General features: G+C 49.6%; 7 protein-coding genes across 7 annotated transcripts; 4 read left to right on the top strand and 3 right to left on the bottom strand.

The window, feature by feature from the left end:
* Positions 1-248: 248 nt before the first annotated feature.
* GGS25DRAFT_508012 (HET-domain-containing protein) lies at positions 249-2,059 on the top strand. Its single transcript, XM_049262434.1, has one exon. It carries the CDS (start codon positions 582-584, stop codon positions 1,926-1,928), a length of 1,347 nt encoding a protein of 448 aa, XP_049113281.1. The 5' UTR covers positions 249-581; the 3' UTR covers positions 1,929-2,059.
* Positions 2,060-2,125: 66 nt separating this feature from the next.
* On the top strand, positions 2,126-3,250 carry GGS25DRAFT_508011 (uncharacterized protein). Its single transcript, XM_049262433.1, has one exon. It carries the CDS (start codon positions 2,533-2,535, stop codon positions 3,097-3,099), a length of 567 nt encoding a protein of 188 aa, XP_049113280.1. The 5' UTR covers positions 2,126-2,532; the 3' UTR covers positions 3,100-3,250.
* Positions 3,251-6,177: 2,927 nt separating this feature from the next.
* On the top strand, positions 6,178-8,033 carry GGS25DRAFT_525662 (quinate permease; the record flags this gene model as incomplete). Its single annotated transcript, XM_049264836.1, has 5 exons — positions 6,178-6,373; positions 6,440-6,938; positions 7,004-7,125; positions 7,190-7,831; positions 7,927-8,033. The coding sequence occupies 5 exons, from the start codon at positions 6,178-6,180 to the stop codon at positions 8,031-8,033; spliced, it is 1,566 nt and encodes a 521-aa protein (XP_049113279.1).
* A 20-nt stretch (positions 8,034-8,053) lies between these two features.
* Positions 8,054-9,890, bottom strand: GGS25DRAFT_458735 (DUF1769-domain-containing protein). The gene is made up of 2 exons (XM_049258916.1): positions 8,569-9,890; positions 8,054-8,472 (listed from the first exon to the last, which is right to left on the bottom strand). Exons 1-2 carry the CDS (start codon positions 9,435-9,437, stop codon positions 8,181-8,183), a joined length of 1,161 nt encoding a protein of 386 aa, XP_049113278.1. The 5' UTR covers positions 9,438-9,890; the 3' UTR covers positions 8,054-8,180.
* Positions 9,891-10,192: 302 nt separating this feature from the next.
* GGS25DRAFT_525660 (F-box domain-containing protein) lies at positions 10,193-12,160 on the bottom strand (the record flags this gene model as incomplete). The annotated part of the gene is made up of 3 exons (XM_049264835.1): positions 10,193-10,314; positions 10,372-11,667; positions 11,782-12,160. 3 exons carry the CDS (start codon positions 12,158-12,160, stop codon positions 10,193-10,195), a joined length of 1,797 nt encoding a protein of 598 aa, XP_049113277.1.
* Positions 12,161-15,882: 3,722 nt separating this feature from the next.
* On the top strand, positions 15,883-16,756 carry GGS25DRAFT_525659 (RmlC-like cupin; the record flags this gene model as incomplete). Its single annotated transcript, XM_049264834.1, has 4 exons — positions 15,883-16,003; positions 16,303-16,337; positions 16,429-16,445; positions 16,543-16,756. 4 exons carry the CDS (start codon positions 15,883-15,885, stop codon positions 16,754-16,756), a joined length of 387 nt encoding a protein of 128 aa, XP_049113276.1.
* Positions 16,757-16,823: 67 nt separating this feature from the next.
* Positions 16,824-18,755, bottom strand: GGS25DRAFT_458665 (uncharacterized protein). Its single transcript, XM_049258915.1, has one exon. The coding sequence runs from the start codon at positions 18,500-18,502 to the stop codon at positions 16,892-16,894; it is 1,611 nt and encodes a 536-aa protein (XP_049113275.1). The 5' UTR covers positions 18,503-18,755; the 3' UTR covers positions 16,824-16,891.
* Between the last annotated feature and the right edge of the window lie 912 nt (positions 18,756-19,667).

Genomic DNA, 19,667 nt, shown 5'->3' with positions numbered 1-19,667 from the left:
TGTACGAAATATAACAAGGCTAATGACGGGAACCAGGCTTTCAATGGGGCAGACCCACCTATATACATGGGCACCGCATTACACGAGGTTGATTCTCAGGGTGCTTACTGTTTGCCAGTCTGTTTGGAAGAAAATCGTCTTCCTTCTTTGAGATAGTTAAATCGAAAACCTAAAAGAGAATAGGGTCGACGAGGAAGGCTAAACCAGAAAATGTCGTAACTTTCAGTAGATATGTCTGTGCCGTACGGCTGCATGATGTCAAGTGGATTGAGCGATCGCCAAGGTAGGATCGGCCGTGGGGTGTCACTCCTTGAATTCCATGGTTGATTTCCTTTTCTGTGTTTTGAAATCTCGAAAACCTGACTTTTGTTCTCAGCTAAGATAGAGAGAGAGGCCGATAAACCTGACTGGTACTCGATATCGTCCATTTTGAGGTTGTAAAATACGGCGGCAAGCCTAGGCTTAGGCGTAAGCTAAGCCTGAGGCTTCATTATATTGGGTATTGATCGCATATATGTTGTTTTGCAGATAGTTAGTCTTGGGAGGAACATAGGGGGTGGGTCTTTTTAAACGTCATCAACATGCGCGTTCTCGACACCACAACATTCCAGCTACACGCCGGAGATCAGCTCCAGTTCAAGAACGATGGCTACGCGATACTCTCGCATCGCTGGGGAGAGAGGGAGGTGACCTTCAGCCAGCTCGATGCTCACGTCGACGAGCTGAGGACCGGCGCTGCGCCACTGAGCACGCCGGCGTTGGACAAGATCCGCGGCGCGTGCGAGGTGGCTCGGGAGCAGCACGGGCTCCGGTGGATGTGGATCGACAGCTGCTGCATCAACAAGACCAGCACGGTCGAGGAGACGGAGTCCATCGTCTCCATGTTCAAGTGGTACCGCGACGCCAAGGTGTGCCTCACCTATCTCTGGGACGTGACGAAGAAGCCTACGGCGGATCGCAGTCGTAGCGCGGCCACGTCTCCCGCCATCTTCCAGCGGACAGGCTGTCCGGAAAAGCTATCGGAGTGGTTCGAGCGCGGCTGGACGCTGCAGGAGCTCCTGGCGCCCCGGGCCATGGTGTTCTACGACGGCTGCTGGACCGAGCTCGGCACGAAGGCGAGTCTGGCGCCCGAACTCGAGAAGGCCACGGGCATCAGCGCGCGCTACCTCATGGGCGCGGACCGCTTCGAAAAGGCCTCCATCGCGGCCAAGATGAGCTGGATGGCGGGCCGCGTCACGGGCAGGGGGGAAGACATCGCGTACAGCATGCTCGGCATCTTCGACGTCGCGCTCCTGCCGCAGTACGGCGAGGGGAAGCTGCGCGCCTTCATGCGGCTGCAGCACGCGCTGCTTGCGAAGTCTACGGACGAGTCGATATTTGCGTGGAGGATGCCCGATGAGCCCGAGGCCGCAAAGAAGTACAACAACGCCGCGAAGGGCAGCTGGGAGTCGGGCGAATGGGGCTTGCTGGCGCCGACGCCGGAGTGGTTTTGCGATTCGGGACGCGTTGTTGCGGATCCCGAGGACGAAAAGGTGCAGAGGATTGCACGGCCGAACGGCGGCTTCTTCATGGCGCAGCAGGGGCTGCAGGTCTCCATGGCGCCGATCGAGTGGACCAACGCGGCCTGGGTCTGGGCTGACCTGAGCATGCTGGTGCTGGCCGGGGCGACGGTGGTCGGGCTCGTGGGGTACTTCGCATACAGACGGCGGAAGCTAAAGGGCGATGGGAAGTTCACGCTTAACTGCTGGGAGCGAGATGACCGTGGGAATCTGGCGGCGGTGAGAATTTACGTCCGTCCGCTGGCGCTGGAGCCAACGAGGATGGTGAAGAGGATCAGGTGTCAGGAGTATAGGCTGCATCGCGGGAAGATCAAGTTTGCGGATCCGCAGGTGGCTATTGTGGTGCAGCCGGAGGTTGCTGAGGTGTAGAGTTGGGAGGTTGGCTGGGGGTGTTTTATGAGTAGGTAGGGGGTTTTAATGTAAGCCAAATAATATGATTGATTTCCTTGTAACATAACTTTTAATGCCAAGTACATAGAGGAATGTGACTGGCAATCCCAGATTCAGTTTAACCTGATCATAGGCGTATTCAAGCGCCACCCCCCCCCCCCCCCCCCCCCCTTTTCTCCCCTCCAACTTACAAAGAAAGATTCACACACAATCCAGATCCAAACCTCCATTACAGCTCATCCGGCACAAGCCAAACATTGACAAAACTCTATGGCTGTTCAATCACTCCGACGATGTGTGGGCTCAAGACATTCTCGAGCCGTGGTATACCAGCATGCCTGGTCCTTCAGGGCCCGTCACTTTCCAGGTAATGATCCGTTCATCCCAAGGATCGCGCGTCGCTGGCAGACAAGTGTTCCAATACCTGAGAAGAGCTGGCCGCGGTGCGGTTTATAGCACGGGAGGGACCAGAGACGAAGTAGACTCCATGGGCCACCTGGAAACTATCCCTCCTTACGAGTACGGCGGCAAGTCTTTCCCGGCAGTGCGCATTATCGAAGGTTCCCATTACCACGGGTAGCCTATGCCACATGTGTATGACTACATGAGAGCTCAGGAACTGCAGGACCCGCTCATCCTAGACGTGGACTGGCTTGCTGTCGGGCACGTCGATGAGATTATTCAGTTTCTTCCAGCGGACGGCACTCTCCACGGCTGGGCCCTCTACATCGCCGATCCGGTCGGCGGAGTTGGGATACTGCAGGACGCTGCGGAGAAGGGCCACGGAAACGTCGCGGCGTTCTCTGGGGCGAATGGAACTCTTCCTCAGATCCAGGATGACGTCCTAGGCGTCACTCTTGCGGAGCTGTTGACAGACAAGTTAGTCGCGGAAAACATAAGGTCTGCTGGGTACAGTGACAGCGTCGAAGACGTGCTACGGCAAGAAACCGGGATTCCGAGCCAAGAAATCCATCGGGTCCCAGTGATATTTACTACTGGGCCACGAATGCCGTGTATGGAGACGTGGGGTTCGAGGTTGAATACATCGATGACTGGTACTCGCATCATGAGGACGGTGGTGAGATTTATTGTGGCCCCAATACCATCCGCGTTCCGGGCCAGCCATGGTGGGTTACAAGGTCGAGATTAGGTGCCGGGGAGGGCGAACTTCAATCGCAAAAGCCTATGCTGGGACCCATGGTAGAATAAGGATGAGATCTCAGTGTTCCCATGCAATCAGTCCTTCTATGTTACTGAACGAGAGTTAGGTTAGCAGTTATGCTGGTATTATCTTAGTCAGATGCCCCTTTTATAGAGCAATGAGAGAGAGTTACGGTGCAAAGTTTCTCAAATCAATTTCGTGCATTTATTCAGTACCAAGACTAACTCGTGCCTCATAAAAGCCCTGGCAGACAATCTCTGCTTGGGAACATGAGTTGACTCGATAGGAAGAGCACCTAATACTTAACCTAAGCGAGCCGACATCATGTAGGACCTGTAGAAGCCCCCAAAGTTCCTCTGAATCAGACACAAGTTGCTTCATAGCTGGACAGACAACGATATGTGCAATGAGCCCATCTCAAAATCATCCCAGTCAAACTACCTACTTGATCATCCACTAGCAGGTCCAAAACAAAGGAAAATGGCAGACGTCCTCCAAAAACATATTAGCGACAGGTGTCATCTTGCTGGTTGCAGATTGCATGTTGCGGGTAACAAGAATGGCGAGAACATTTGCTTATCATTCTTGTTCCTGCTGAAGCATTCAACATATGATACCACTGTCATGAACCTTCCGAGTATCAAAAGGTTTGCTCAAGAAGACAAGACCTTCAAGACATGGCGACCAAACCCAGGCCTGGAGGATGAAATACGAGTGCCAACGAGTATCAGAAACTCAGAAACTCACGCCAAGTTGCGTCGTAACAGTGAGTCCTCATCACCACCAACTCATGTTCTCATCTAATCCGAGACCTCGCGATCGCGCTCGGAGTCACTGTCCATCTCCTGATCATCATCATCATCATCCTGCACAAACGCCTCCTCGTCCTCATCCTTCTCCTCGTCCTCCTCCTTCTTCCCCACATCCCTCGTCGCCGAGCAGTGCAGCTTCGAGGGGAAGAGGTCGAAGTCTGCGGCGGAGCCGGCGAGCATGGCACGGACGCGGCACGGCGGCCTGGGCTAGAGGAAGCGGCGGCGCGCGTTGTAGCGGCGGATGTGGGCGTGCTCCGCGCGCTGCACCATCAGCGCGTGGTACGGGCAGTGCGCGCGCGTCGCGACCTTCAGGATCATGCGCATGCCCGGGCACTTCTTCTTGTTGACGGGGCGGCCGAGGTGGTCGGTGGCGCCGCAGCGGACGACGTTGCGGCGGAGGTGGCACGGGCATTTGCGGAAGGTGCGGTAGTATTGGATGCACATCTTGGCGGTGTTTTTTTTTTGTCCGAGGTTAGGTGGGTGGGTATTAGGCGAGTTTGTTGTGATGTGTGGTAGTTGAGTGTACAGAAGAAAGTAATGGCTCGACAACCAGACTGCCAGTATCTCGGTTCAATCCCTTCTTTGGGAGATCCGACTAGACAATCTAAGCTGAAGCTTGTAGCAAGGTTGTCCAGCACTGTCAAGGGACACAGGAACTCTTGGGAGATATATGAGGTTCTATATCTTGTGGTATGTTAGCATAAAGTACCATCGATCAAGTCAGATGATACTTCCCACGCCACTACATCATGTGGGAATAGAGGGAGAAAAGTTGTCGAATCGTGTATATCTCATTATATTGCGATAGGTACACTGGAGGTTTCGGAAGACCACTGAGATATGATGAGTGGCGAGGGAGGCGCGATAGCTTACCTTGTGATACTTAACAGAGTACGACAGCACTGGAAGGACTTGAAAGCAATTGAAGCTCTTGCTTGAAAATAAACCAATGCAGCAGATCTTCTTGATCTCACCTAACACTGTTCCTTGGTATAGGAGCAGTGTAGAGAGATGATGGAAGCCAGATTGCTGTGCCAGAGGTGATTTCTTTGGATGCTCAAGCCAGTGTTGTGGGAGAAGAAAGAGGGAAGAGGGCAGAAGGAAGAAAGGTCAATGAGAACAATTAAGTAAACAATGTTTGCTAAGAATACCCTAGTACCCCCAAGTCGATAGGTTGGGTAGGTTCGACCTCGATTTGATCTTTTCTACTGTCTCGGTATTCACATGACGATGAGGTTGAATGTCGATATCCTTTGAAGGCCCCTTTGTTACCACCAATCCAGAGACATGTACGTGAACCACAAACAGTGGCTGTACCCTTGAATTTGTCAGGACAGTATGCCCCTCGGGTGCCTACTGCTTTACAGCATAACTAGGAATACAATAGCTATATCCCTCCAAACATGGGCTTCCATTTATATGACATACAAATCTAGGTAGGTAGTCTTACTTCTCTAAGTTGGATATTTCTGTGCAACTGTAAGGTAGAGCTTCGACCCCTGAAATAGCCCTGAGCATGGGCTTCTCTTGAGTCTTGACATCTCATTTCGAGGTGATCATGAAAAGCAGAATAAAAAGATCATATTTTATTCAACTTCACCATAGATAGAAGGCTTCGCTATAAAATCATTGGTCGAACTAGTTACTATGTAGATACACCAATGAGCTAGATCAACACTAGGCTTTATATATTGAATTCGCAACCTCTCACCTGACCACTACCCCAGCTCTCCGGCCGACAACCGAATTCCATGGGTGTGGTAATGGATTAATGGATCCTCTTATGGGAACTAATGGCTGACTATGCCAGATACGGTTACTGTGGTAACCCATCCCGCGGTCCTTCCCAGAGAACATGCATGGCAACCGACGATGCTTCGTCAGAGTTTGCAATAGTTATCTCTGCGGCGCATGTCAACTCTCGCGTAAGCTCCCGGTTTATGCGAAAGACAGGGGTCCTGCAGGGTTCGTCTGCGCGTCCAACAGGTAATCTGATCCTCCCCATGGGGCAGGTAGGTACAGATTTGATGTTGGCCGCAGCCTGAGGAAAATATTATTGGGGCGACATTTCTAATTCTATGTAGAAGCCAACAAACGTGCAGCTGGAAATGGCGTGATAGTTCCCGCCTCGAGCTCTCTCTTCAGCAGGCATAATAGATAATAAGCGCGCCCATCCTGCTCCCCAATCTAGTTTGATCAAGTCGCAAGTTCATCTTTTTACCTAGAGCCGCGAAAACTACCTAGCAGTACCAAAATGTCGCAGGCTCTAGGCACTTTCCGCGCCGTCTACCTGGTCGCGCTATGCTGCGTCGGGTCATTTCTCTTCGCGTACGACACCGGCATCGTCGGCGGCATCCTCACCTTTTCCAGCTTCCAGGAGGACTTCCGATACGCGGCTGACCAAAAGGCGACCGTCGGGTCCAACTCGACGAGTCTGTTGCAGGCTGGAGGTATATGACCACCCTCCCCCCCCCACAGACACAATACCTATGTGTATATCCTAACCGTTCTCCTAGCCTTCTTCTCCTGCTTCTTCATCTGGCCCTTCACCTCCAAATTCGGCCGTCGCCCCTCCCTCGTCCTCGCCTCCACCATCTTCTGCCTCGGCGCCATCGTGCAGACCCTCAACACGCACTCCCTCGGCGCCTTCTACGCCGCCCGCGTCGTCAGCGGCGTCGGCGTCGGCATGGCCACCGTCGTCATCCCCATGTACTCCGCCGAGATGGCGCCCAAGCGCATCCGCGGCATGCTGGGCTCCATGTTCCAGTTCTTCTTTACCCTGGGCGTCATGACCTCGTACTGGGTCGACTACGCGGTGGCGAAGCACGTGAGGCCGTCGACGGCGCAGTGGCAGGTCCCCGTGGGCCTGCAGCTGGCGCCGGGGGCGGTGCTGGGGTTGGGGATGTTGGTGACGAGGGAGAGCCCGCGGTGGTATGCGAAGAAGGGGAGGAGGGAGGAGGCCATGGAGGCGCTGGCTTGGGTTAGGGGGGGCGCGAGTGCGGAGGTGGAGGAGGAGTAAGTGGCCAGCTTGCGAAATGCGCCGAGTGAGAAATACCCCGTAGCTGACGGTGCGCGCACAGGTTCGCAGAGATCTTGGCCAGCATCGAGGAAGAAGAACGTATTACGGACGGCGTCACCGTGAAGGAACTTCTCCTACCGATTAACCGCATGAGGGTTTTCCTCGTCATCGCCATTCAAATCGGTAACGTACTCCATCGTCTTTCCGAGAGGCCTATATAGCTTTCTAACCCGTCCTGGTTCTTTAGGCGTTCAACTCACCGGAAACACCTCCCTAGCATACTGCAAGTTGCCCCTCCTTCGCCTCCTTAACCGCAACCCCCCTCTAACCCCTCTTCCTCCTCCTCCAGACGCCCCCCAAGTCTTCGCCGCCGTCGGCGCCGGCCAGGACAACCTCCTCATAACCGGCTTCTTCGGCGTCGTCAAAGTGATCTCATGCCTCTTCTTCCTGCTCTTCCTCGTCGAGCGTATCGGGCGGCGCGGCTCTCTCCTCTTTGGCGCGCTTCTCATGGGCACGTACATGCTGATCATCGCCGTGCTGACCGCGACGCACCCGCCGTCCGCCAGCGCCGGGCTGACGCCCACGGGCATCGCGTCGCTGACCATGGTGTACCTCGAGGCCATGAGCTACAACATCAGCTGGGGCCCCGTGTCGTGGCTGTACATGTCGGAGATCTTCCCCACGCGCATCCGCGAGGCGGGTATTGCGATCGGCACCGCGACGCAGTGGCTGTTTAACTTTGTCTTCTCGCAGGTCACGCCGCACGCGATACAGAATCTTGGGTGGCGCACGTTTCTCATGTTCTGTATCTTTAACTACTCGCTTGTTATTTTTACCTGGTTCTTCATCAAGGAGACGAAGGGAAAGTCGCTGGAGGAAATGGATACTTGTAAGTTTGCCTACTATTTCTTTTTTCCCCAAAAGAAGAATTCCTGGCTCTGGCGCATGATGATGAATAACGGAGTTGCTAATCTCGATTTGTAGTATTTGGTGCAACGAGCACGTCTGTCGACGCAGAGGCCGCGAACAAGAGAGCGAGACATAGTGAAGTCGCACAAGTCGACGTTGCTGGTGAGGATAAAAAGAGTTGAGTTGAAACAAGGTATTGGCTATCACTGACGCATAGATCCAATGGTATATCCATTTATCTCCCTACTAGTATCTCTATAGTATAATATCTAGGTACCCAACCTATTCTATATTTTCAAACAGGCGCCTGAGTGTATGTAACCGCAATTCTAGTCTACACCGCCGTCTTCTCCTTCCTTATTACCCTTTTCACCAACGTCGAGCTTCTCGAACTGCTTCCGGGCCTCCTGGTAATCACCATCCTTGGTCACGTCTGCCTCTTTTTCCGAGCCTGTGGTCATCTTACGTTCCTTGAGAGCCTCAATTGCAGCTGGCTTTAGCGACCCATCCTCGTTGACATCCTCTTTGAGGTGCAGCGTAAACACAACAACGAAGTACGTATCGTTAGTTGAGCGATTCCGCAGCACGTATCTAAGGATGTGTGAGCGTTTCGGTCTGTACCTAGATGAAAAAGAATAGCGCAATGAGAAAAATGCAAACCAAAGCAATAAGGGGGGTTTGGGGTGTACTAGAAACTTGTTAGAAAAAACCCCTTACCTCAGGCCTTGACCATCCCAATATTTCATGATAGGCAGAGTAAAGCCTGGTAAGCGCAGGCTGAATTCGTTGAAGTCAAGATACGGATTGAAGAAATCGAGGCAGTAGGTCTTGTCGTACTGGAAGGCCCATCTGCTCTTGTTGGCAGCCTTCAAGGCCCATTGCATACGCTCTTTCGCTCCTCCCGGCATACCCACTTCTTTTCGTTCTTTCAGGCCGTCCTGGTCACCACCCTCTTCAAACGATAGCCCACCCTTTTCAGGACTGACCTCTCCTGACCCTATGTGGATGGTGTTGAATGAGGATAGGGCTGGGCCATAAAGATATGGTTTATCGGCGTATGCGTCGCCTTCGAGGCCGGGATCGATCCACCACTTTACAATGTTCATAGCATAATTGAAGCCAGGTGGGAGGCGATCGCGGATAGGATGATCAAAATCATTGCCGAAATGGAGGTCCTCACCGGATATTCCGTCTATAGATTCATCATCGTCTTCAACGGCAGTTGCAGGAGATGATGATTCAGGAGGTATGTCATCCTGTGGCACTCTGGATGTAGATGACGATCTTGATGGGTCCTTGGAAGTAGGTTTTGATCTCGAGGTTTTGGCTGGCCTCTTAGGCGTGAACCGAACTGCTATGCTGTATTGATCCTTGTTGGTAGAGTGCGGCTCTAAAGAGAAATATGGTGATGTGCTTGGCGAATTTCTCGGTAAGCCGTGATAGTTCTGCACGCGGACATTTATTTCAGCGTCAACCAATTCGTTGCTGATCTTTACTGGCTCATGTGAATTGACTGGGACCACGATATGCTGGTCTATATCGTAATCCGGCCCAGCGGTTACTCGGACGATATATTTCTCTGCCATGATACGGCCTGACTTGAGGGACCTTGAGGGACTGCTAGTCGTCACTGGACTCGTTAGGGGGGGATCTGCATTCAGATAAAATTAATGCTTCGAGAGATTATGCGTGATGAGAATCCAATAATGACCAGTTCCTGTTTTTCCCGTTTTAGCTCCAGAGTTTTATGTTTATGATATGAAATACTTCGTTGGAGTTTTTAAACATGGAAGGTAAATACTGTGAGATGTATTATGGATCAGTTGACAATTGATGGTAATTGGAACAATTATAAAGTTCATTGTGACCTCGGAATTCTTTGTCTCGAAAGTGAACGATGATGAATGACGTCGGCAGTCGCTATGGCCAGGTGACAAGTTCTTAAGTACCTATGCACAGACCATAGCTTATTTGGCGGAGACAAATTACCACCTACATGTACATGTACATTAGGTTAAGGTACTTACATACCTTACACACATGTGCAGTCATGTAAGGGTCGTTGAGGTGTCTAAATATAGGCCTTTACTATTGTAAGCATCATCATTTTAGCATTTTGAGATCTGGTGACGGAAAGCATAATCTAGGTAGGCCTGATAAGGTAAATTTGCTTTTCTACATCCTCATTTCTTCGATAAACATCACCTAGGTCTAACTAGCTAAGTACCTAGCTATCATGTATCGTAAATGTGGTCGAGATGTAGGTATGTATACACGAATGCCGATATGTGTATTGCAACTACATACATTAGAGATAGGGGAGGCTTTTCCCCCTTGGATATTAAGGCTTGAGGAACTGGTCGATATCAACCCTCTCAAAGAAGCTAATGTGGCCAAAGGCAAGCCAATGGCATGCTAGGCGGTTGTGCGAGAGTAAAAGGAGTCGCGACTCCGTATATTTGTCTATAGATGGAATTAGCCGCAGTCACCAATAGTGTTACCAATACTGAGTATTCTTACCATTAGTAAACCCTAGACCGGCAATGTGACCTTTGCTCTTCACGACCCGAGCACCTTGGAATGGTGGATCCTGAGATATGCCGATGTATCCTTCCTCACCGAGATCATCCGCTATGAAAGAGTACTCGCCCCTCGGCACATTCCCATCGCCTGTTAGTTTAATAGCTTCAAGTCGTCCGCGATAAACGCGCTCATATAAGAAACGGGCCTTGAATTCCTCCTCAGTTTCACCTCCGAGTTGTACCAATGGTTTCTCGTCCTTCTCCTTCTCATCTTCGGGTTGGTTGATTAATAAGAACTCACAGCCATGACCGCTGTAGTCGCCAACCCATATTCCTCTCCAAGGCTTTTCAGCTGTCGGTGTATACAGACGGGGGTCCAGAGTCGAGTAAGTCACAACCTCCTCGGCGGTTTGCACGGCAAGAGTATTATGCGGCCCCATTTCCATCCATTGCCTAATGCGGAATATCTGATCGGACGCCTCCGACCGGTTTTGTGGCTGCCACATTCCAGAAGTCGATCTCGTGTAGTTGGCAGATGTCGCGAGGGGATGGATGCCTGTTGGCTGGCCCGTTACTCGGTGGTGAGCCGGTATCGCGGGAGGAGGCCACACATAACCGTAAGGAAATTCTCTAGCCATTCGACCGGCTAGGACTGCTTTGCTGAGTGGTTTTGCAAGCAAGAAGTTGCTAAATCGAGGATCGGGACTATTTTTGATTCGCATCGGCTGTTCCGAAAAGAAGTGCCGAAAGGAAAAAGACACTTCTGATCTGCCACGCATGATATTTTCGAGACTATCGATATTGAGTTGCAAGATCGGTTTGTCGAGATGCAGTTTGACAGTTGGTTCAAAGTAGTGGATGTGCACATCTTGGTTGGAAGCCCATGGCTCGCTGCCGTCTCTCGCCCGTTTGGCCACCATTTGGTACCCTTCGATGCACCCTCTTCGTTCGTCATAGCGGGCAATGATCATTCGGCCGGTTAACTCGCGATCGCAAAACCACACCTTGTGCTCCGTTAAAAACCAATACGGGTCGTGTGATATGTAGAGCTCGCGCCAGCTCTTGCATGGGTACGGTGATGCGATACGATTTCCCGGAAGATTTGATAGTACATGGTGTCTCCATTGCGTCTCAGAAAGTGCATGGCTGCGTAAACTTCGACAAACGCGCGAGGTCGTCGCTAGCTCCAAGGGTGTCAACCATGAAATTATCGCATCGATGAGTTCGGTAGGCAAGTCAAGAAAAGGGGTCGAGTCTGCATGGTTGCTTAAAGAGGAAATAATAGGGCTTGGGTCTAGATTTTCAAGAGTTAGTAAGGGGTTTCAAGATTGAGGTGCCGAGAATTGATTAGGTCGTGGAAGGATATGCTATGATTTTTGGGGAAGTTGATGACTTCAGGTTTACTAACCTCGGCTTGCTAGGCTAGTCTTCCCTGGGTCCTTGTTATCGTCATCCAAGTAGGAGGCTAACATCTCGTGATCTGTATTATTACTTCGTAGGGATTCACGGGGGACAGATTCAACAATTAAAACGTTTTCTTCGATCTCCGGGTTTAATCCTCCATAAGTGACAGCTGGGTTCGGGACATTAAAGGTAACAGTTGGCTTTGATCCCGATCCTGACTCAGACCCTGACGATTTATCATCAGCCACGTTATCGATCCGGGCATCGACAGCATCGGCGGCATCGGCAACAACATCGTCGTTGGCACTAGAATTAGCCGAAGAAGACGAGGCGGCGGTAGACTCTAGGCGCCAAATAGGCCCTTGTCCCTTCTCAGTAGCCATTTTTCCTATGACGTCCGCAGCGGGACCCAGTCGGAAAAGTCACACAAACGACAAAGCTCGGGGGCTCGAAGGATCTAGTTAACAAGGATTACTGCCACGTGGCTGAGAAGGGGAGAAACAAGAGGGGGTAAGCCGTAAATCATAAAAGCCGTAAAACGAGCCCCGGTGGTGACGATGCGATGCGGATAGATGTCGTAGCCACAAATGCTTGTAGTTTCGCCCCGAATCAATATGCTGTAATACGAAACCCCTCCTGCAATATATAACGCCTAACACCAATTGGCTTCAAGTGAAGGGTGGTGAAATGTCGATGAATGATTCCAAGTACAAGAAAGACGTTTCGATATCATAGTGACGGAAAGTCGGGTATTTCACTTCTCAAGCCCAACCCACAAGTAACGGCGTATCATATGAGTATTGGACGGGAAGTGAACGGGGAAGTGGACACAAGACGGTGATAGCCAATAGGGAGATTTGGAATTGGTAAAATCATTAGTTTTTAATTGATGGCTTTCTTGAATCGCTGCATTGAAGGGTTTTAAGAGGGAATTATTGACTTATCAACATTAGGTAGGTAGGTAATGTAGGCGAATTAACATCGGTGTTGGTGTCCAATGTTCCATGTAACATATGGATACAGATGTAGATGTCCAATGCCAACCTATTCGCGTAGCGGCGTAGGAGTTTTGAGTTGTTCAGAACTGATTTTATTTTTATTCTTTCCTTATTGGAAGGAATCGGAGCCGAGACGGGCAGGCCAGTACAGGATTTAACGTACCTATGTAGGTTGAAGCTTCAAGTTCCAAGTTTCAAATAATATCTACCTATCCCAGGTAGGTAGGTACCCCTAAAACCCCAAGCTAGGTACCTAGCTTAAGAGCCTAGAGGTAGTTATAGCAGTGGTCCGGGGATGCATCAAGCTAGAGGTAGGTACCTACCCTGGCGTTTCTGCCACTTTCTGGTGTATCGTTGCTTCCAAATTCCATACAGTGAACCCACTTGGTTGGGAGGCATGCAGGGATTATCATGGATCATTAGCAAGCACCATCCAATCCACATGCCCATCTACCCAGCTACCTACCTAACTCAAACATACTACAACTGCATGCACCTAAATAACCTCTAGGGCTAACCTACATCTGTTAGGTAGATGGCAGTTGGCAGTTGGATCGTTACAATTCATTCCAAGACAATTTAGATTTCTCTTCTTTTTTACCTAATACAACATATTCTATACTAGGTACTTTGCTCGGTTAAGACATATACGAATGTTTTATCTAACTACCTAACTAACCTCTAGCTAGCGAAATATCTCGAACCGAACCCGAAGACGCCTGTGATAAAGGAATCCTACACGGCGTCGCAGATATGTTATCACACCACATACCAACCTCCACGCTCGGCTGCAGCTCCAAGATACGGCTAGCCCTCCAGAGCATCGGTTCAGCAGCTAGGTACCCCATGCTGCCGGCGATAACCCCCTCGACCAATGCCCGCGCTCGCTTCGCGTAGGTACTGTATATCTAACTTACAGGATACCCGATCTGACTATCCCCTGTACCCCATCGGGTTTACAGATCTACTACTTCCCATCAAACTCGGTATAAACCGCTTCACGTGATTATGTAACCGTTCGGGAATATCAACTAGAAGAAGAAAAGACAACAGAATTACAAACAACTACATGTGTAGTTATGATGCTACTGCTCCTAGATGGTAGGTACTTGACTACCTGTCCAACATATGTACATACTTAGGTACTAGGTAGGTATGTACATATGCCCAGTATATTCTTTGGTTGCGAAAGGATTCGCGCGCCGTTTAAACAATCAAAAAAGAGCCGAAGAGGTACAGTAGTCGCTCCTCGCTCGCTCACTAACTCAACCGGCGTCAGGAAGCCAATCACAGGATTTGTCGCAACTTGAAATGATAACTTCCTTCCTTTCTAGTTTTCGATTTTTTTTTTCACTGCCCGTATAGAGATTTACCCGTCTATCCCTTGATATTACCTTGCGGGTCCAGGCTACGAGGCTCTTGGCGGCCGATGTACTGCCCTAGGATAGAGCTTGAGATGGTATTTCATGATTATCCAGCTACCTTTTTATAGATGTTTCTCTCACGCAGACCATTTGCTGCTAGGGTCTGTTCTTGGCACTTGTGCTATATTTACTTTGGACGTTGCCGCCATGGATGCATAGAGTCTTCTGATAGACCTGCAGGCTAGTTACCTACCGAACAGTCTAACGTTCTTCGGTGCCACGCTTGGCATCTTGCGGCAGGAGTCATCTGCCTGTCTCGGGGCTTCTGGTCCCCTGCCCATCTTGCCCAGGTACGGAAGTGAATACGACTCCATCCTGTTATCAGCAATGCCAACAAGAAGCCGGAAGTCTCATTTCATCGACGTGAACTTGCTCCCGTGATGCTATCGGCAGTCATACAGCATAGGCAAGGTAGGAATTTCTCAATCAATTGCTTGATTTGGAGATCCATTACTACTTTTGTTGTAACTATCTCAGCTTCGAACTTCCTCTTCGAGCTTGTCGGATTACTAGTACGTCGAAGACTCTGTAAGAACTGGAAATGCGCAACGTCGGGGATGAAGCGAGCAATCCGTTGTCGTTCCGCCTTTCCGCTACCTTCCACTACATGGCGGGCCTACAGCTCCCACGGTGCCAAGCATTAACCAACCTGCTGTTATATGTACTGAAATAGTTACCCGAACTCTTCGTTGGGTACTTCCTCGACGATAAGTTAATAAATACCTACGGAACTACTATAACAGCCTATTTAGGCGACCCGCACAATGTATCTAGCTGAATTGGGTTCGAAGAACAACGCACTGAACGCATACCTCCAGACAGGGAGCTGAACTGCATGTGGTTGCGCAAAACTACTGACATGTGTATGTACCTACATACATCTTACATCTCATAATATTATACAAAAATACGTCCTTATACTACTAGTAGTACTCCTATGCTACTATGTAAGATATCTACATAGTTATTTGAACCAAACATGGATTATAGCTTAATACCGCATATTCATATACACGAGGTAGTTTGTTGTACATACATGCAGTGCATGCATCACATTAGGTACAACTTGTCGTACATCATTTACTCGATGCCAGCCCAAGTGGCAACATTTGAACATTTGAACATCAATGAACATTATGTACATCAATGAACATTGAAAGGGTACATGATACCTAGAGAGGCATGGAGGTCTACGTGGTCCACTCTTTCAAGGTTAATGCACGGACCATGTCACCCTCACCACCATCAGGGGTTGATCAGTTAGCTACCTGGCTGGCTGACTGGCTGGCTGGCTGCTTAGCTCAACTACACCTCGTACCTCATACCTCATACCTCACACCTCACACAAATCAAGGCTATCTAAGTAGATGCAAGACATGTTGAAACTTCATTGACGTCAGCTCTTTACTTCGTGACATCCTCAGCTGAGGCATTCTACTTCATTTGCATTTAAGACTTAAATACCTACTTAGCTACCCAGGTACTCAACCTTGGCCATCACTTCCAAACTTATCAATCGCATATTATCATACCGTCTCCGGCATCTTCTACCTAAATTCGTCTTATAACACCACCCGTTCTATCTTGAATCCCTCAGTGCTACTCCGTATGTGCTTTAATACTCAATTCGTAGGTGTCATGTCTGGCTTCTTTTCCTTACTTCCGGACTTGCTTCCGATGATAATGCCGTCCGAGGTACAAATAACAAAAGCCTCCGAACTTGAGGCTCAAAGAAACGGGAAGAATGCGGCAATGATCCGTCAAGGAGCCGTGGTAGGAAAAAGCGACAGAATGTGTGCCACTGGTGAGTTACAGATCTGGACATCTACTGGCTACTTAAATAGGCATCTGGGTTACTAGGCAGCCTACCTAGTAGGAACCACCCTTGCCAGCCATTGTGCTTCCAGCAACCGAGAACTACAATGTCACCTCATGCATAGAGCCCTCTTAAACTTATGCCAGATTGGGTAGTAACAGTGTCAGCAGTTTTAGTAGCCAAGCCTCGTTGTTCTTCGGCTGTACATCACCACGGAGAACAAGGTCAGTTTTGAATTTGTTACGAACCCGTCGGCGATGTGTAACGACTAACACCTGGTAATCAAGAGACCATCATCTACGCCGCGTCAGGCAAGGGCATGGTAAGTCATATAAACTTTCTACGTCTGCACTTCAAATTATTTCTCAGCTCGCTTCTTGTGTAAACTCTCGGTCACATTTCACATTTCATAGGAGCTAATTGGCCTACAGTATGTTATAGTGCTATAATTCACGCCGGTTCTCTTTGTTCACTCCTATGGGCAAGTAGATGGACAGTATCTGTACAATGATTCTGACAAGTGATAGATTAATGACAAGCTCTGGTGCCGACGAAGAACCCAAGAAACATACACTCTCAGCGGGTGATTTTGCCTTTGTCCCGCCATGGACGGAGCATCAAGAGATCAATGAGACAGACGAGGATGTCGTCTGGATTCTTATTCGAAGTGGCCCAGAGCCTGTAGTAGTGTACCTGACAGGCTGGGGGGGTAGTGAAGCAAAGGCAGATTCAATTGATTGATGCGGCTATCGTACAACTACATGCAACAGACTCGACGAGCATGGGTTACATAATACCGAAGGTCAGGAAGCTGGTATCATACCTGCTAAGTACCAGCAGAAGAACCGACGGCAATGCCAGTGGATGTATGTACATCTAGTATGTGCAGTAGCTCCGTACGACAGCGCAAAGTCGATCCTGGTTATGGACGGAATCAAATGCCTGCCCGTGGTCCAATCCCCCAAGCCAAAGCAGCTCAATACCGTCACGTGTGAGGTAGCCCCTACCCCCTCTGTTCTGTTCCATAGCCCACCCCTTCTCGCTGGCGTTGCTTCCTTCTGCAGAGTCAGGGACCATCCATCCATCACCATCAGCAACCAGGTATTGGGCGACGGTCTTTGTATCAACAATCAAATCTCGTTCGGCGAGACATACCGCCACCTTTCGCAATGGTTTCGCCCCTTTATTATGCGTACCAACCATATCTGCAGATGAACTTCTGTCCACTCCCAGTAGCTCTTCCTTCCACACAATGTTGTCTTTCCAGAAGAAATGCCGCCCTAAGCAATGCGCTACCCCAGGATCCATGCTCGCAAAGTACCATAGCTGCCATTCATTGGCTTTCGTTGGTCTCCGCCGCGTAAAGTTATGTGCTACGTCTGGTAGATGCAACAAAAGGGTCACTGGATCGACAAGTACTACTGACGCAACCCGATGGGCAAGGCTTTCCGAACGCAGCATGTGGGTTGTCAGTGCGGTTCCATACGAATGGGATACCAGCACAAATTTGTCCCACCCGTGCGCATTCAAGATTGTAGTAATTTGCTTTAAGAACTCGTGTTTGGTCAATGGCGCCTCAGTGAGTCGAAAGGAGACAGGGAGGATCTCGAGGGCAATAATACCAATATCACCCTCCCCATCTTTCTTCCATGGCTCCGAATTTAACCGTGAGAGAAATGAGACGTATGTGTAGAGACCGATGCCGATACCGTGGAGGAACACGATGGGAAGCTTGTCAGTGGCCGTGTGTGGGCGGTACCAATAGCTAAGTCCCTCCGACACAGAAGACTTTTGGGTGATGGAATTCTGCAACCGTGGAGGGATGACAGACAAAATCGTCGACGACTGCTGGGCATGGTAATGAAACCCATTCCACGCTAGTCGGCAATGTGACACAAAGTCGACCAAGCCAACAATCAAATACCACACTACACTCCTGTATCGGGTTTCCACTTCGTCCAGCGTTAACCGCAAACTCTCTGCCTTTCCTCTCCCAGGCTCCAATCTGCGCCCTAGACGGTTTTCGATGTTGTCGATGTACTCGTCCAGCTCCGCCGCGTCCTCTTTGGACTCCTGACCAGGCCACAGATCGAAGAAGGCCCAAAGGACGAAGTCGCGCACATTATCTCTCCGCATTTCTGATTCATCAGCGCCAAGGAACCACATCTGCAGGTAGCGTCGGACGTCAGGCACATTCTCAAAGCAGCGCCGGAATAGGGCGCGGCGATCCTCACGTGCCAGTGACGGCGGGTGCTTTGCCTCCTCTGTTAAGCGCCGATTGTGCGGTATATAGATGAGAATGGTGTACAGCGTATCAACCAAGCAGTAGGTCACCAGCGTTATACCAATGGGACCGGACACGGCTGCCCAGAAGCCGTGGAACATTGCCAAGAGGACCAGACATGCTATGCAGAGTGGCGTGGTATACTGCAGCAAGAATATGCATATACGGATGAAGATGTACTCTGGTAACGAGGTACCAATCATGACGGGCCGTTATTACGACCTTTGGCAAGCCGGAGACAAGTTGCGATAGGATATCCCGGACCGTTTACCACCTCTCTTGTCTGTTTTTCTTCTGTTCTATTCTACTCTATATAGCAACGGTTAATAGATAGTAAAATCAATAGACGAATAGCAGAAAGCGTTGCAGTCGATATAAAGTATAGTCGCTTCAGTGTCTTAGGTTGGGTACTTGGCTACCTAGTAGCTAGACTAAGTAAGAAATCACAAGGGTTGATGAGAGTCTGCTTTTTCATTATTGCCTTCCTATTAAGCTGGTGATTAGTATATGTAGCTGGTTGGTGATATTTTTTTTCCGTCAATAGTAAGGATAGGTACCTACATGTAGGTAGGTGTATTGTGGTGAGAGCGAAAGAGAACCTGTAGAGGGTAGGTAGGTTAGGTAGGTTAGGTAGAGATATCTAAGTAGGTAGCTTCCTAAGACAGAAGGCCTCAAGATAAGCTTATGTATTATATAACGGGTAGTAGTAGGGGGTTTTATTACCAGCAAAAAGCTCACTGGATTGGCGGCTCTCCGTTCTCCCAACAAACTCGGTTGGTACATACTACATAGTACAACACTTTGAGCTGCTTTGGTTTAACTTGTGAGAGTGACGTTGTTGCTCCACTTTAAACTCGATACTTCACCCCTGTCGTTTTTCCTATTCGTCCTAGTCTGATCACGTGCGCCTGGCGTTTTTTCTCAGGCACGTTCGATGTTGCTCACCACATGTAAAATTACGGTAGGTGCTAATAACTTGGAACATGTGTAGGTACTTAAGTACTACATACCTTGATTTAGTGTAGTGACGCTAGCTGGGGTTAAGGTTTAGGCTCGTGCTAGGTACAGCTACTTATGTACCGATGACTACATGCATCACGCTGAGCCTCATGATGTGTACTTCGCTAACGTATCAGATCGAAACTGAGGAATAACTACAGGTAATCCAAGTAAGGACAATCCTCTGCGATATAGATTGATATACTTGAGCTAGGAGACCTTTGTCTTCTAATGGACTTCAGCTAGTAACTGGATATACATACCTAGGTGCCCAAAAGATCATTCAAGAATCGTGTCAACGTTGATCTTCTAATGCCACTCGGCCAAGTAGTAGTGAAATATTGGTTCACAAAGTTGATATTCCAGATA

This window comes from Hypoxylon fragiforme (genome assembly GCF_022984875.1).
Source record: "Hypoxylon fragiforme strain CBS 206.31 chromosome Unknown GGS25scaffold_9, whole genome shotgun sequence".
In the NCBI taxonomy this organism is placed as follows: domain Eukaryota; kingdom Fungi; phylum Ascomycota; class Sordariomycetes; order Xylariales; family Hypoxylaceae; genus Hypoxylon; species Hypoxylon fragiforme.
Note: the sequence above shows the minus strand (reverse complement) of the source record. Positions and strands in the feature narration are given on the sequence as shown.